Consider the following 17,768-nt stretch of genomic DNA (forward strand, 5'->3'; position numbering starts at 1 on the left):
AAGCAGTGGACTGATGTATGATTGAATATTCCAATTTTTATTAGGAAGTGGAGGAAAAGAGTGGGCTGGAATTTCCTGGTGGTCCAATGGTTATGACTCCATGCTTCCACTGCAGGGGGCGGGGTTCAATCCCTGGTCGGGGAAATAAGATCCCACAAGCCGCAGGGCACGGCCAAAAAAAAAAAAAAAAAAAAAGATTTCAGTGGTAAACAAACAGCAATTACTGCAGTCAGGAGAGAGAGAGAGAGAGAGAGAGAGAGAGAGAGAGAGAGGTGTATGGTCATTTTTGTAGCTTGCACGGTGTTCTTGATTTTTGGTCTGTGCTCTGACATGACAGAATGGTGAAATGTTTAAGTGGAGAACGCTGGAGCCACTGCCAGGCTTGTTTCTTTCTTCCTCAGTCAGAGGCTGCCTTTTCCTTCAGATCTAAAGGTATTTGGGGCTTTATAACCTTTAGAGTCCCTTCCAACTTTGAAAAATCTAGAATCATATTTCTAAATTTCTAAACTAGGATGACTTTTGAGTGGAAGTCATCTCAGAGGGTATGGCATCCCAGCACATGTCTACAGATGGGAGGAGTCCTGTGGATGGAAATACTAAGAGAAGGCTTTGAGGAGGACATAGAAATTTGGTTACATCTTAATATGATCTTGAACAATGGTGTGAAAGATTGAATTACTGAATTGCTATCATATTAAAAAACAACCTTCTAGGGGAGAGGAGCAATATAGAGGTTGGGGTATGCTGTTAGGTATAAAATGAACTACAAGGATATATTGTACAACATGAGGGATATAGCCAATGTTTTATAATAACTATAAATGGAGTATAACCTTCAAAAGTTGTGAATCACTATATTGTACACCTGTAACTTATATAATATTGTACAGCAACTATACTTCAACAAAAAATTTTTTTAATAAAAAATAAAAAAACAACCCTCTGAGGGTCTTTGGCTGGGTGTGAAAATTAAACTGATAAAGACAGATGAACAGGAGAAAAGCATCCACATTTTATTGAATTTTTACATGTACATGAGAGCCCTCACAAGAGGATGAAGACCTGAAGAAATGACCAGAGCAGGAAGCTTTAATACATTTTAGGCAAAGAAACAATAAATTTGTGGAAAATTGACATGGCAAAGGGGCTTGGGCTAGGGGTAGTAAATGGTGAAGTAGCAAGGTTTGTTTATATAGCCTTCTCTCTGGTGATAAGGATATCTCCCTTCCTCCTGGTACAGGGAGGGTACCTTTCATATGCGAGATTTATTTCCTGCTTTCAGGGAAAAAAGGCGAGAGTGGGAAGCCTTTCTCCTGCAGTTTTCTCAGACTTTTTGGAGGAGCGTGCCCAATACCAGCTTCTAGAGGCTACCCATTTCTCCAACTTCAAGTCTAGTGGCATAGCATCTTCAAATCTTTCTATCTCTATCCTCTGCTTCTGTTGTTCTGTCTCCTCTGACTCTCTCTTAGAAGGAAATCATTAGGTGTTTTTTTGTTTTGTTTTGTTTTCTTGTTTTTGGCTGCGGCACAACCAGGAATTGAACCCCCTCCCTCGGCAGTGAAAGAGCGGAGTTCTAACCACTGGACCACCAGGGAATTACCGGAAATCATTATGTTTCTATCTTGTTTAAAATCATACAGTGGCTTCCCATTATATTTAGAAGAAAACACAAACTTCTTTCGCTGCCCCGAGTCTCCACTGATCTGGCTCTCCCTGTTTCTCTGGTCTGCCCACTCTTTCTCCTACCATCCTTTGGCTGCTCTCACCTTTTTGTTCAGGTGGTACCCCAGATCCAATCGCACCCTAGTCCTTTGCCCTTGACATTCTTTCTCAAACTGTGTAGTAAGAGGTCTGGCCTTTGTCCAGCTCCTGGGAAATAACCTAAACCCTTGGAATTTCCCGAGTGTTGTGTCATTCCTGCTGAGCTCTCTGGATTGTACCTGATCGTTTACTCTAATGAGATGACTCATGGGCAATCACCAAGCCAGAAAGTCCAATCATGTGATTAGGGGGTTGGGGCTTTGGGCTATGTGCTGTCAGCTTGACTCAGCAAGAGAGAGGGGCTGGAGATGGAGTTCAATCACTATGTGGTCAATGATTCAATCAATCAAGCCTACATAATGAAGCCTCAATAGAAAGTGTGGCCATCGAAGCGTGAGTGTACTTCCTGGGTTGGCAATACTCCACGCATGTCACCTGTCCTAGTCACTGTTATTTTCCTCAGTGCCTAGACAGTGCTTGGCTCATGGCCAACAGCCAGCGATTGTTGCATGGATGTAAGAATAACCTGCAGGTGTGTTGACTCATACGCACCAGAAACTGCGTGGATATAAATGTTAGCTTATTTACTGATTATTTTACATGTACCTTATCTGTGTCAGATTACTTCTGTCTCTGATACCAAAGTCCTCTAAGTTTGATTAGTAACCGTAATTGAAAGGTCTGGGATAATTATACATGTGCCTTGTGGTACAAAAGGGTTGGTTTGGGGCCAAGCATGGGGGAGGCTGGGGAGAAAATGAAATGATCCTGTGAACCAGCCTGGCAGCAATGTGCCAGGCTGTTTCATATATGATTAAGGAAAGCTCTTCATGAGTCCAGGGATATGTAAGTTTCACTGTCCCAGAAGTTGGGAAAACTTCTAATTATGGTAGGATATGCCAAGAAGACCTAACTTCCAATATCCCCACCCCATCTCCCTCCTTGGCCCAGCCTACTCTCTCCCACACGGGGATCAAAGGGTAACAAGATTAACCGTCGCCCAGTAATAACCACTGACGATAACTTCCAGGCCATTCGAGGTAAAAGATTAAAGTCTCTTTTTAATCCAACATGCCAAAATCTGAAAAACTTCCACTGGAAGGTCTTGATTCAGAATTCTTATTTTTCCCCCTCCTCTTGGGGTTGATCTAAGTTACAGAGCCAAGAGGGCAGGTGGGATCACAGATGCCGTGGATCTCAGCCACTGAGGCTGCTGGGATCACTACGCCAGGCCTGAGTCGTGACACCCAAAGAAGGTGAAGAGTCCCTGGGGGGCGTTCCCCTTTTCTCCATACTCTACTCCACTTCACTCCCAGGCCCCAAACCCAGGAAAAAGGAAATTCTGGAAAATTAAATTACTCATGCTGCTAAGAACGAGTAACCCAGGAATTGCCTGGCGGTCCGGCGGTTAGGGCTCAGTGCTTTCACTGCCGGGGCGGAGCCTGGGTTCAGTCCCAGATCGGGGATCCAGCAAGATATGCAGAGCAGCCAAAAAAAAAGGTAATCCTGCTGCCTGCTCGGAAAAGGAAATAAAAATAATTCTCGGGTGACTCCAGACATCTGTTCATTTGAGCTCTGGTTTTCAGTAAGACTCTGTTTGATTCTCAGCACTTTGCTGCGAGGCTCCAGATCGTCTGCTTTCTACTTGTTTCCTGCCCGTTCCATTCTCAATCTTTGCTCTGACTGTAGGGGTTTATGTTCCTTTAACTAGTTAGTTTATTTCTGCTTTGGGGCTCGTAATGCACAAGATTCCCAATGCTCGGGAATCTTTCTTAGTCCTCAAGTCTCAGAAAAACCATCACTTCCTCCAGGAAGCCCTCCTTAACTTTGCCATCTAAAGTGGTCCCCCTCAGCCCCCACCCATTCCTCTCCATAATATCACCCTGTTTATTTCCTTCGTGACACAACAGACCGTACATTGTCGACACATTAAAGGTGATAAATTTGTTGAGAGTGAATGAATAAGCAAAGATATGAAGGAAGACAGTAAAGGATAGGAGCCGAGTTTTACACTATTTACATATTTTATACAGTGACTAGCAGAGCATTAGGTTCATGCTTAGTTTCAATAAATACTTAAAACATTTGAAATTTATGTTTATAAGGCACCTTAAGGATGAGGCATGATTTATCAAAAAAAAAAGTATGAATGAAAACTCTGTTTTCCTTGAACAAACAAACAAAAAAATTGCTTTAACTTGCTAGACCTCACTATTTCACTGTGAAATGGGGATCAGTATATTTGCTATGAGAAAGCAAGGATACTGCATAAGTGAAAGTGTTTTGTAAACTATAATAAAAGATATGCAAACCCACTCAAAGCCTTATTTTACAGAATACCAAAACACCGAAAAGCTCTAACTTGCCTAAGATTAATATAGGCAGTTATTAGTAGTACTTGTTTCCTGACTCGCAGTCTGGTGCTTTTAGTTAAAACTGTTCAAATATTATTATAACAACAATACCAAAAATAAAAACAACACACGCACATACACATTAATAAGCCAGTCTTCCATCTCAACAAATCACTTACTTCAATGTTCCTGATTTTTTCCAGAATGTCTCCATTTGAAACTGCAGTAAAACAATTTTGAACTTTTGAAATACCTTTTAACGTTTTCAGCCAAGTTTTACAATTGGATGGCTGAATTATGTAAAGTCCAAAATACTACCATTTATGTCATCATTTTAGATGACTGACTCAATTCCAGGATCCTCTATCCTGGTTCTCAAAAGATGTTTTGCAGATTTCTGGGTGGTCCCTGTAATACTTGCAAACAGTCTACAAGATTAATACTATTCCATAATAATACTAAGATATTATTTTTCATTTTTGCTCTCACTCTCTCACTAGTGTACAGTTACTTTTTTTTTTTTTTTTTTTTTTTTTGCGGTACGCGGGCCTCTCACTGTTGTGGTCTCTCCCGTTGCGGAGCACAGGCTCCGGACGCGCAGCCTCAGCGGCCATGGCTCACAGACGCAGCCACTCCGCGGCATGTGGAATCTTCCCGGACCGGGGCACGAACCCGTGTCCCCTGCATTGGCAGGCGGACTCTCAACCACTGCGCCACCAGGGAAGCCCTACAGTTACATTTTTTAGAGCCTACATGACCTGTGATATCCCAGCACTGAATACAGAGGCAGATGTGAGGATCTAGCCACCTTCGAGAAGCCAGACATTAGATTTGCAAAAACGTTAAAGAATACCACACTTCTCAATAAACTTTATTTTGCATTGGAAACAACAGTTATTTTTCATGAAAAATTTTTTATGTTAACCTGTAATTGGCTTGTTGCTATTTTTAATATAAATTAATAAATAAATACATTTTAAACATTTCTCAGTTCCAATCTCTAATGCCACAAATATTGATAGACATATAACCCAAATGAGCAAAAGCTCTTTAGGGTCCTCAGTAATTTTTAAGTGTCTAAAGGCAACCTGAGGCCAAAAAGCAGAAAAGCACTGCTCTCCCCACTGAACCTGAACCTTGAGATCCACTTGGTCCAATGCTTACCTGCTCAGCTGGGACCTTAAACCTTAGGCCACTCTCAATAACTAAGTACTGACACCTTGTTTATTGTAGGGACACCTGAGCCAGGCCACGTCCAGAAGTATCCTCATCCTTCATCCTTCCTCATATGGATCTAGGCCTGGGGAGCTTTACTGTATGCCCTGGAAATCTTGGGGGTGGGTGGGAAATGGACCATCAGCTCCTGGGACCCCTTAGCTGTAATGGTGGGGCTTAACCACATCCATAGCCTCGGCCCACCTCTCAGGTCTCACTTCCTCTATCTCTGACTTCCATTTGTGGTTCCCGCTCCCCTCTTACATCCTAGTGCATTCTCGCCCCAGTCCACAGTATCTGACGTCAACTCCAGTCTCAGGCTGAATGTGTCACTCTGATGTTAAAGCAACCGGTTTCCTGCCTGTCACGTTCTCACATTTCTTGGTTGGGAGCTATGTGGCAGCACTTGTGTTCCTGAGACTGGCCCCTGCCCCATCGTTACGTGCAAATGAGTTACTAAAGCAACGGCCTAATGAGGGAGAGATGGGGCTGGGGCTTGAGGAGGTGTCCAGGGGACCTCTGGAGGAGATTTTCTTCCGTGACCAGAAGGAAGGAGGGTGGTTTTCCTCCGGGGGGTGCTGTGCTGTGGTAGTAGAGGTGGCCTGGGCTCTCTACTTGGCTCTGAGACCGGGGAATTGGTCCTGGAGGCTGCGGTGGGTCTCTGCCCTGTGAAGGACCAGGCCGCCCGCAGGCACTGTGACCCCCTGGGCCCCTGTAAACGCTGGACAGATAAAGAGGGGGCTGTCATCAGACCCCAGCCTGAAGAAGGGCCTCAGGGGCCCAGAGAAGGGCGAACGGGGACACGTGTAGATGTGCGACCTGTCCCTCATGTTATAGAAGGACACATCTCCAGCTTCATAATCCAGGAAAATGCCCACCCGGCGAAGGCGCTCTTTCACGGGGAGAATCTTCTTCGGGGAGGACAGGACGCGGTACTTGTTCTCAAACATCTCCAGGGTCCAGAAGCCATTCTGAGGAACCAGTAGGGTTTCCCCTTTCCTCTTAACACTGTCTCTACAAACACCCACAGCCCAAACCATCACGTTTTCGACCTCCACCTCCCAGTAATGTCTCCCTGAGGTGTAGTTCTCTAGGCCCAGGACACAAGGCTGACAGTCAAATCTCTCTGGGTTGTCAGGCAAGCTCTGCCTGGAGGGACCCCGTCTCACACTTCTCCGGTCCTCTGACAGGAAGAGCTCGGGATGAGCGGTGTCTGGGTCCAGTACCACATCAGCTGCAGAGGAAGTCTCAGGTTTAGGCCTAGGATCTCAGGAGATTGTGAGATTCCTGGTCCCCAGAGAGATCCCAGAAAGCTGGTGGGAGATTCCCCCATGTGACCGCCTTTTCCGTGAAGGCCCCTCGATCCCAGATCCCAGGCAGCTCACAGAAAATTCCTGAGGCTGCACTTCTATCTCTTAAGTGGCAGGAGCACTGCCTCAGGTCGAGGAGAACTGGGGCTCTAAGAAATATAGAAAGTTCAGCAAATGAGCTGAAATTAATGGCTCCCGCTTTCTCTCAATGTTCTTAGATCCGCCCCCTTTTCTATTCAAAATATATGATCTCTGGGACTCTCTTTAGTTAAAAAGTTTCCCACATGGCTTAAACCAGCAAAGAGGACCTATCCCCTCCCCCTCCCCCAGTTAAGCCATTAAGGCCAATTTTTCCCTACACAGATAAGGGTGATAAAGTGTCCCTACACTGGTCCTCTGTGTTCTACCAGTTTAACCAGGTGACAACTGATTTAAATGACTAATAAGCGTATCCCTCAAAGGGTAAAAAAGAAGGATAATGTCCCCCAAAGTCTACCTGCCATACTTGCCTGAGAGGTGAGTATGGCAAAAGGTAGTTTTGCCTTAATAACATTGGTGTGACATCTATAGCTATGACCTCTCTGCATACAGGAAATGCCTCAGACCCCCGACTTTCTGCAGCCCTCTCCCATCTGCAGTTACTATTACTTAGTCAGTCTACATCGAACACAAAATCACTGTGTTAAAATGATTTGCTTCTTTCTCCAAGTTGTTATGTCTGATGGTGATAATTTTGAAATTCGAAAGAGGAAAGGTCCACGTGCTGTGGGATCTAGTAAAGCCTGCATTCTTTGATGCTTGTGAGCAGAACGTGACAAGTCATAAAACTCAAAGTGCTCATTAGGACCAGGCAATTGGACCCTGTGTTCTCCCACCTGCCCAGGTCCTCTCCACTGGCAGGCTATACACAGGGTTATCAGCATTCTCTTGGAGCAGGAAGGCATTTCTGGTCCCTATTTGTACACCCCTCAGCCAGGCCTGGGAAGCTTATTGCTTTTCCCACACGTGGCTCTTCCACTGTGCAGTCTATACCACCGCCCAGGTTATAAATAGCTAAGCCAGTATTGTCTTCTTTCAAATTAAGCCAGGATCCAAAGAGCAACAGCTACTAAAAGGTAAGCTTTCGGGACATCTATTATGTATGGTAGACCTTTGGTAATCATGGATGAAATTATTCTAAAAAAGAAAGGATGGTGGGAAGTAAGCTATAGAGTTGGTTAAGAGCTGCAGGGCTTCCCTGACAGCAGAGGTAGGCTCCGGCATTGGGTAGGATACTGCTGGTGAATCGACCCCAGGCTCCTGCCCCCGCTAGCCAGCCTTGGGTCTCCTTGTTCATCTCCTCTAATGTGTCCTGTTCGCTGCCTGGTGGGGAGAAAGCTCGGGATCTGAGGGAATGTCAGAGGCGCTCACCCGCATGTAAGAGGCTTCTTCTCCATCCTGCAATGGGACAGGCAGAGAGGTGAGCTTCAGGAGATAATGCAGGGCAGAATGCAAATCATGCAGGGAGTAGTTCAGGAAATGCTCAACTTACGCAGTTCTTCATGAAGTTGCTCTGAAAAAGAAACAGAAACAAATGAATGTCCTCAAGAGAAGAACTAAGAGAAATAGAGTTTGTCTTAAATGATGATGGCTGGTCTTCTATTTGACCACTGTCCCCCTCCCCGGCTGCCTTGGGAATTGTCAAGATACCAGAAATAACATATGATCAGGTGGCTGGATATTATCAGTACTTATTTGGGTTTGCTCTTGTCCAACAATATAGGGCTATACGTAGCCAGGTGAATGGATGCAACATTTGCAGAATGGAAGAAAGCGAGGTCTGAGGGATTCATTACTAGGACACGAAGAGTTCTAAGCCCTTGCCGCTGCCTTTATTCACGTCCTCTCTCTCTTTCGCAGGCTTTTAGCTGCCCGAGCTGTGTCCTTTTGTAAGACAGTGAACTGTGTTCCTACTCTTTTACCTTTTATTTGACGTTCTTTCTCTTTTTCCACACGTTCTTTCCCCAGTTCCTTACGTGCAATTTCTTTCTCTTCATTTTCAATCTCTATTTGCATGGACAGAAGCTTTTTTTCCATTTGGAGTTTCTTGACGATACAGATGCTTCCAGCGATGATGAGGAGCAGAGAAGGCAGGATGACAGTCAGGGCCACCAGCCAGGGAGATGTGCTGGGAATAAAGGATTCTGAAAAGGGAGCCCCAAAGTCCCATTTAGTGAGAAAAAGGAGCCCTGGGATTAGAGCCCTTCCGGGCGCAGATCTGAAGAGCACCTCCCCTGCACCCCTGGCCCCCACCAGGTCCCTGCTCCGTCAGCTTCTCTCTCAGAAACCCCAGCTAGGGAAAGAGACTTTGGCTCTGCACTGGCTCGCCCCACAGTGATTGCCAGGGTTGGGGCCCCAGAAGACAAAAAAGCAGTAACATCTGGAGTCACCATGGGTAAGACCAGGGTGACTAAAAGCTAACCAGCCACACTGAATCAGCACGGCCACCACATGGTATAAGCCATCATCCCTTCTTGCCTGGAATTTTGCAATGCCTTCTCCCTGCTTCTGTCCATATCCTCTGCGGTCTGTCCTCAGCACAGCAGCCTAAGTGAGATCATGTTGTTTCTCTGCTCAAAACCCTGCAGTGTTTCCTACCTCACTGAGACTAACAGCCAAAGTCCATTTGTGGCCTACACTGCCTCATATGATCCAGATCTACTGTCTCTCTGAATTCATCTCCTCCAACTCTCCCTGCCCTCAATCCATTCCAGTCATACCTGTGTCTTGGGGGGGTCCTTGAAACTGCCAGATATGCTCCTGCCTCAGCCCTTTGCATATGCCGTTCCTGCTACCTGGCTTGCTCAGTCCTCAAACATCTGCATGGCTCACTCCTCACTTCCCCAACTGCCATCTTTTCCGTGAAGCTTTCCCCGATCGTCCTATTTACAATTACAACTGCCTCATGCCCCTGACACTCTCTATCCCCGCCTCACTAATTTTTTTCTACGGTACTTATCACCAACTGATATAATCCACAGTTTAATTAATTATTTCACTCCTTGTTTTAATTCATGATTTCATTTACTGCCTTCTGCTCTTCTAGGATGTGAGCCCCATGAGGGCAGGTATCTTCATGTATTTTGTTCACTGATTTACCTTCGGTTTCTAGAACAGTGTCTTGAACGTATGAGACGCTTGTTCAGTATTTAATGAATTTATGAATGTCTACAGACAGAGAATTTCTCCAGCTCTGTCCTTTGGGAAATCTCTTGGGCAGGAAGGAAGGGCTTCAGCAGATACTACCTGCCCATAGATTTATGATTGTTCTACATGTTTGAAAATTGCTGCAGGATAAGGACCATAACAGAGAAAAACAAAGCAAAACAAAACTATCAGATTTACCCTCAGAGAAGAGGCTTCCTACTCCTGTGTTTTGAGGTGATTTGATTTTCCTCTTGTGACAAGGGGAGAGGCCTCAGCTCAGCTGTAGCCTCTAGTTCTTCAGGGCCCAGGACCCTTCCACTCCATGCCCCTACTCCCATCCCCATGCTGGGCTCCGGTCTGTCTGCTGAGGATCCCGCCTCCATGAGATGAGCCTCCAGAGAGCGGGGAACTAACCTGGAATGAAAATCACAGTTTCCTTCTCCTGGTTGAGCAGGGTGTTGTTGACGGAGCAGGTCATGTTCCTCACAGACTCGTCCATGATGATCACAGCCGTGGTGACCATGAAGAGGCCGTCTTCGTTCGTAGTGTAAGCCTCCTCCAGCGGGGGCATGATCTCACCATAAGGGTCCCTCCACACGGCATGGGGCTCTGGGTACCACCCTACAGATGTGCATTCCAGCCGGAGGCCTCCATCCTCGTGGCCCTTCATTTCAATAACGGGCTTAGAACCCAGGCCTGGGGAGAGAGACCAGCTAAAGAGGTAATGGTGTCTTAGCCGAAGTGTCTTAGCAGATCAGCTGTTAGTGATGAGAGCCAAGGGAAGCCACGAGAGAGCAAGAGGTTGGTGTCCAGAGAAACTGATGACGCACATTCCATTCTGTGAAGGGAGAAAGGAAGGAAGGAAAGGAGGGAAGAAAACCTTGATGTTGGAGAACACCAGGTGACCAACATGTCAAAAAAATTGTGAGATCTCTAAGTGGGGAAAGGATTACATTGTACTTTTCTTTGTGCTCCACCTACGGACCCCATCACAGGAGCAAGCATTTATCTGCCTCCTAATAGATACTGGTTGATTGATTCATTCAGCTAGAGATTTTAATTTTCTCACTTCCGGGTGGGTGTATCCACTGTGACCAGAAAGAAGCAGGCTTTCACTTTCTGCCCTGAGAGGACTTCTCAGTAGCTCTGGCTTCCTGAAGTTCTAGGTCAATACAATAAGGACAGAAACCTGCCAGGCTGGCAGAATCTTAAGAAACATTTTGAGTTCAAGGCACTGACCCTCTTCTCCTGGTTTAGGACTTCACATCGCCACAGCTATCTGATAATCATAAGCAGCTGTTGGTTTTTAGGAAAATTGACAGAGCCAGTGTGCAAAGCCAACCCTTACCCCAATTCAGAGATGTTTACCTTCCAGTCAATTGGGCTCAGTCAATTAGGTAATTTTCTTACAGTCCCTTGACAACATTCCCCTATTAGATCTGGATGCTCCCGGGATCCTTAAGATAAAAACATCACCTCCTTGGGCTTCCCTGGTGGCGCAGTGGTTGGGAGTCCGCCTGCCAGTGCAGGGGACACAGGTTCGTGCCCCGGTCCGGGAGGATCCCACGTGCCGCGGAGCGGCTGGGCCCGTGAGCCCTGGCCGCTGGGCCTGCGCATCCGGAGCCTGTGCTCCGCGGCGGGGGAGGCCACAACAGTGAGAGGCCCGCATACCGCAAAAAAAAAAAAAAGAAAAAAATCACCTCCTTAATGTCAGCAGATCATCGTCAAAAGTCCTAAGAATCTAGACTCTTCCTAACTTATTCTATCTTTCAGAGAATCCTCAATAAAAGAGAATACTGGGTAGGAGAGAGCTGCAAAGGCATGGTCCTGGGAGACTTCTGCCCCTTTAGCCAGGTGTCCAGCAATCATCCAGACTTCTTTTAAGGAGTTCCTTTGTTAAGCCTGTCCAACCAATTATACCAAAGACAAAATTAAAGCAGTCACTTAAGCCTTACTGCTTCTTGCTCAATTTGATCTTTTCAAGATGGAAAATAAAAAACAACTAGTGGCATATTGAAAGGCTCACACAGAAACTTTGAAGTGGGATAAGAGTCAAAAGAACTTGGCCAGATGGAAAGAAATCCTACAGAATGTTCCGGAGGGGTTCGATAAGGGCAAGCAGGAGACAATAGACTTAAGGACAGAACCAGCCAGCCGATTAACCAAACTGAAAAACAGTAAGCAAACAAGCAAACAGGTGTACACCAACTCGCTTCAGAGTGGGGCAGGTCAGGGTCTTGTTTACAGGGGAAGAATGGAAAATTCCTGCCACATACAAACACATGGTGGTCAGCTCTGTAGTGCTGCTGTGAACAGAGTCAGGACACAAGGGTGGAGAAACCCTTCTTCCATGATATTCTATATTAATCAAATACAAAACTGCCCTTCTGAGTAACGAAGATGGGATCTCCTGCCAGTCACGTTTGAGGCCCACTGGGCAGGTCGCACTGTCCACAAACCTCCATTGGTCTGGTGGACTGAAATGCCATTGATTTATGTGTGTCTTAAAGGCTTTTCCGTTCTTCAAACATTTCTTTTAAAGTATAATACTCTGACACCAGAAGTGAGGTCATACCTTAAAGCCAATAAACTTATAGAAATCCCAGTTTAAATGCCACTTCTATCCTGAAGCCTGGCCGAATTCTCACTCATTTTCTCTGCGGGACCACTAGGCTTAATATATAATTTACATGTCAGTCACTCACACGACAACTAGTATTTGAGGAAAGGGAAAGAAGGTAAACTTAATGTTTATCAAGAAATGAGATGTCCATATATGCTGTAGTTTCCTGGGCAGTCCTTGTTGATTCCACTTGTCCCTGTGCAATTATTGACAGTGCCTCCTCTCACTCTCAAAAGTGTGCAGTTTGAGTGATAAACTATATGGTCCCCTATCAGGAGCCCACACGCCCTGTGTTGTGCTAGATGGGACTTCACACTGGATGCTCTCAGTAGCCCTAGACGTGCATGGCTCACGTCCTCACTTCATTCTCGTTTTGTTCGATCGCCATCTTTTCCGTGAAGCTTTTCCTGACCATTCTATTTCTAATTATCTTACCTCCTTGCCTCCTAGAACTTTCCATCTCTTCCCTGCTTTATTATTTTCTATAGTACTCATCGCCATCTGATATAAAATCCAGTTTAATTATTTCATTTATTTCTCTGAGCACCCTCCAGAACGTGAGTTCCACGAGGGTAGGGATCTTCATGTACTTTGTTCACTGATTTATCCTCAGTTTCTGAAACAGTGACTTGAACATGAGATGCTTGTTAAGTATTTGTGGAATGAATTTATGAATGTCCGCAATGAGGGGTGTGCAAGGGTAAATTTTTCCACTCTGATTTTGATATCAGCCATTCATCTTTTTCACTCCTTCATTTTACAACTACTTATTAAGTACCTGCTAGGTGCCAAGCAATTTGCTAGATGCTGGAGACATAGTTGTGAATAATTGCTGGTTTTGATTGTGATGTGGACTATTAACGCTTTAAAAGAATGTCTAGTAACAAAAACCTGAAAGAGTACTTTTTAGTGCTGTCTACAAAAATTTTCAGTTCACCTGGGCCCATGGTTAGGCTTGTACTTCCCTCTCCTGTATAGTTAGGCATAACCGTGTGACTTGCTTTGGTCAATGAAATGTGAGTATAAATAACATGTAGCACTGCCCAGGCAGAAGCTTTACAAACCAGTGAGTAATTTGCCGGGCTCTCTTTCCCTCTGCTCAGGTGAACCACAAAGCTCCAGGCAGATCTGTATGAAGTAGAGCCCCACCAGACTCAGGAAGGATATATTTCACGTGTTAGAAACAGACCCTTGTTGATTTAACGTACTGAGATTTGAGGGCTGCTTGTGACCAGAGCATAACCTTGACAATCCTGACTAATGCATACTTCAAAGATGATTAAAAGCATGGACTGGTAAGAGGCTCATGGAAAAAGGTTAAAAAAAAGCAGATCTCAGGCTTAGAATAGAGATAGCTCAGGCACGATGTGATGACCACTTACAGCTTTATGGAGCAGATTCATTTAATCCTTCAATAATATTTGTTGAGCACCTGTTATGCTCCAGGGTCTGTTCTAAAGGTGTGGATATAGCAGGAGAAAAATAGAAAACAATCCCTTATGAAAGCTACATTCTAGTGGAAGAGCCATAATAATCTGGATAAATACGTAAAATGCATATACGTAAGAAGGTGAGAGGTGCTGAGGAAAACAGTAGGGAAGGAGGGTAAAAAGGGTCAAGGATGGTGTTTGATCCTCACACGCATGGAAAATAGCTTATGAAAAAGAAAAAAATAGATTGAAATCACATGTGAAAAACTTCTCTTTGGACTTAATGAAAAAGGTATGGAGCATCATATATGACTGGCGAGAGTGTATATTGGTACAAACACTTTGGAAAACTAATGTGTAGTCCCTATTAAGGATGTATATTTCTCATTGCACAGCATGTCTCTTCCTAGGAACCTGTTTAAGTTGGGGATTTTGAGAAGTGGCATGTGGTGGACTGAACTGTGCCCCCGCAAAATTCGTATGTTGAAGCCCTAACCTCCAGGCCCTTAGAATGTGCATGTATTTGGAGAGAGGGCCTTTGAAGAGGTAATTAAGTTAAAATGAGGCTGTTAGGGTGGGCCCTAATCCAATCTGACTGGTGTCCTTATAAGAAGAGGAGATTAGGACACACAGGGAAAGACACCAGGAACGTGGACCCACAGAGGAAAGGCCACATGAAGACACAGAGAGAAGACCACATGAGGACCCAGTGAGAAGGTGGCCATCTGCAGGCCAGGGAGAGAGGCCTCAGAAGAAACCAAACCTGCTGACAGCTTGATCTTGGACTTCCAGCCTCCAGAACTGTGAGAAAATACATTTCTGTTGTTTAAGCCACCCAGTCTGTGGTCCTTTTGTTATGGCAGCCCTAGCAAACTAACTCGGTCAGTAGAAGGCAGTGTTCTAGTTCTTGACATGAGTAGTGGTTACATGGGTTATAGCTCATAATAATTCAGTAATCTGTACATTAATGTTTTATGAGTTTTTCTGTATAATACTTCACAATAAAGATGTCTAATTCTAAAACATGTTACTGAGGAAGATGCTTAGAGATCTCTCACAAGTAGGCATAAGAATAATTTGTAGGGATTAAGCATTCGCCCCTACTCAAGGTGACAGCTGAGTTCCGTGTGTGCGTCTCAAGAGTTGATGCCCACCGTTTAGCAGAGCAAACCCACTCACTGGGTCCTTGAGCAGGGGAAAGCCACCCTCCCTGTTTAAAGGGGATTCTAGGCAAAAATCTGCTGGTCTGCAGGGGGCCTGAGGTGAGGAGAAAAACTTTCCCTAAGAGTCAGGCTGTGAAAAAGCAATGGAGCAAAATGGAAGGTCGTACCTGCCACTATCAGGTACATGATGGCCTCGTCGTAGGATCTGCCTTCTTGGAAATAACAGCGGTAGATGCCGTTATCGTGGGCTGTGACGTTGTGTATGATCAGCCCCACGCTCCCTTTGCTGATAGCTTCGCTCACAAAGGTTGTTCTTCCCCTGTACTCCTCCATCTGCTCCTCCGTCCTCTCTCGATGGCCCTTGTACACGAACACTGCAGGGGAGAACTGCGTCCGGAACCACCGCACCTCCATGCCCTCAGCGTTTTTCTCAGGTGACAGGTGGCAGTGTAACTTGGTGTCTTCTCCCACCATGGCCTGAATTGGATCAGCTGGTCCCAGGACAGTAAATTGGACTGTTCAACAAAGCGGTAGAGTCAGACAAGGGCACCAGCCATCAACTCTCTAAGGTGGGAAAAGAAGTGGATATGCCAGGGCACAGACATGTTCTTTCTAAGGGGCTTCCTGGGCTCAGGATTCTGGGGGCCAAGAGATGTGGCTGGTCGATAGTAACAGACACCTAGCAGGGGTAGGAGGGGTGTCTATTGAGGATGCTAATGCTTCTTGAACAACACATGGAGAAGCATACCCTGATACCCCCCATGGACCCTGAGCTTACACAGATCTTTTTCTATTTCCCAAACCAGCACAGTGCCTGGAGTATACTATAAACTTGAGCTGTCCAATATGATAGCCACTAGCTAGTCCCAATTGGAGTGTGCTGTAAATGTACAATACACACAATTTTGAAAATTTAGAAAAAAATGTTAAGTAACTCACTGTTCATATTTTACATTAATTAAAAGTTTAAATAATAATATTTTGGTTATGTGGAGTTAAAATAGATTATGAAAGGTTGTTTGATCTGTTTCTTTTTACTTTTTTAAACGTAGCTACTAAGAATTTTAAGTTATATATGCAGCTCGCCTTTTGTGGCTCTCACTGGATTGCTAAATGGAGGGCGCTGGGATCCGTTCGAAGACCGTGTGCAGAACGAAAAGGTGAGCGAACACAACTGCAGCCCTTCTTTACCCTTCCTCTTTGCAGAGTGAAGTGCTGATTTTCCTTTCTGAGAAGTTGATAGGAGTTAGTGGCATGCACCCCTACCTGAAACCGCTGCAAACAAGCTGAGGAGGTGGAAGAAGAGAAGGGAGCCTGGCAGGGAGAAATGCAGAGAAGCAGCTCGCTCCATAAGCACCCACGAGAGGCAGGGACGGGAAGCCTAGAGAGACGTGGAGAATCAGCCAGGGAGACTCGGCACTACGGTTCTGATCTAGGTCAAACTTTCCTGTAACCCGTGTTGGTTATCATCAGTGCCCCAACTGCTGTCTTGGGCAGCCCCCTTCCTCTCCCGGTTCAGGTATTTACCGATAGATGGCTTCATTAAACATTCCAGGGAATAAGCCAACAATACAACGATCGGGACTACAGTTTTCCGCCCTCCTCGGCTCACTTCTCCGGCCAGAGTTGAGTTTCTTCAGACGTCACTTGATATTCTTCCAAACCCATCCTCCCTCCCGTCCCTTCCTCCTCGCCGCGAATCTGGCTCGGCACCAAGTCAAGCCAGGGGTGGAGAGCCTCCCTCCCCTCACCCCCGCCCCCGGAAGCATCCCCTACCCGGGACCCCGACTTTCCCCTTATCAGGTTCTGTTCCTCCCGCCTACCGCCCCCCACTCCCCGCCCCACCCCCGAGCGGTAGCGCGTCCCCTCCCTTTCTTACCTTCTAGAATTAACTTCTGCGTTTTCTTTTCTCCTCTGACGCTCAAATGATGATTTTCCGGTTGTCCGTCTTCCCCCTAAACCCGCCCATGGGCACAGGCACAACCAGACCAAACCTTCCCGAAAGCGGAGAAGGAACTTTTCTTCACCTCCTGTTAGTCGCGGCCTGGGGGCTGCGGTCCCTGGGACCCGGTCCACTCGGGGACCACAAAGTCACAAGATCTCCAATGAATGATTTAGAGCAGGCCGTGGGTCAGCCAGCCAATGGCATCCCTGAACCTGCTTTCTCACCAGTTACTGGGTAGAATACACAGAAACAGCTTAGGACTTAAAAACGCACAGCTGCACGGAGCCTTTAAAAAACTTTCCTTTTTCTTTCTTCAGAAGCGAGATACTTTTCATTTTTTTATTGAAAATCCTTGAGATTCCCCGAGGATTTTGGCGTTGCTGCTAATCACCAGGAGAGGCCTGCCGTGTGTAGAAGTCTGTGTGTGTGTGTGTGTGTGTGTGTGTGTGTGTGTGTGTGTGTATAGTGTTTGGGGTTGGGGGTGTGATGACGTAAGCATAAGCATATCTCACAGCTTCACATGTTTCTTAGTCTTGGGTGGGATGGAGCCCAGTTGCCCACATGATAACCAACTGATTAATGTACCCTTTATGTAATTTTTCTCTCAGTTGGCTTTTCTCTTTTTATTTATTTTCGAACTTGAGTTTTCTGGGATCAGTTCTCAAGTAGACAACGTGACTCCGAGTCCTTGACTCAGAGTCAGCTTTTGGGGAACCCAAACTAAGAGATGGATTCAGTAGAAAGTTCACCAGACATCATCAACATTGAGAATTATCTTTTC

General features: G+C 45.7%; 1 protein-coding gene across 7 annotated transcripts; it reads right to left on the reverse strand.

Moving 5' to 3' along the window:
- Positions 1-4,682: 4,682 nt before the first annotated feature.
- On the reverse strand, positions 4,683-17,288 carry LOC115866038 (butyrophilin subfamily 2 member A2-like). Of its 7 annotated transcripts, none has more exons than XM_070046768.1 (8): positions 16,922-17,288; positions 16,309-16,423; positions 15,210-15,557; positions 10,241-10,522; positions 8,656-8,823; positions 8,172-8,192; positions 8,051-8,077; positions 4,683-6,051 (listed from the first exon to the last, which is right to left on the reverse strand). In XM_070046768.1, exons 2-8 carry the CDS (start codon positions 16,391-16,393, stop codon positions 5,942-5,944), a joined length of 1,041 nt encoding a protein of 346 aa, XP_069902869.1. In that variant the 5' UTR covers positions 16,394-16,423; positions 16,922-17,288; the 3' UTR covers positions 4,683-5,941. The 7 variants fall into 7 exon arrangements, with proteins under 7 accessions (XP_069902869.1, XP_030737051.1, XP_069902868.1 ...); XM_030881191.3 differs by having other exon boundaries at positions 4,683-6,564; XM_070046767.1 differs by having other exon boundaries at positions 8,602-8,823.
- Positions 17,289-17,768: the final 480 nt, after the last annotated feature.

The sequence above is a fragment of the Globicephala melas genome, chromosome 11, assembly GCF_963455315.2.
Source record: "Globicephala melas chromosome 11, mGloMel1.2, whole genome shotgun sequence".
Taxonomy (NCBI): Eukaryota; Metazoa; Chordata; class Mammalia; order Artiodactyla; family Delphinidae; genus Globicephala; species Globicephala melas.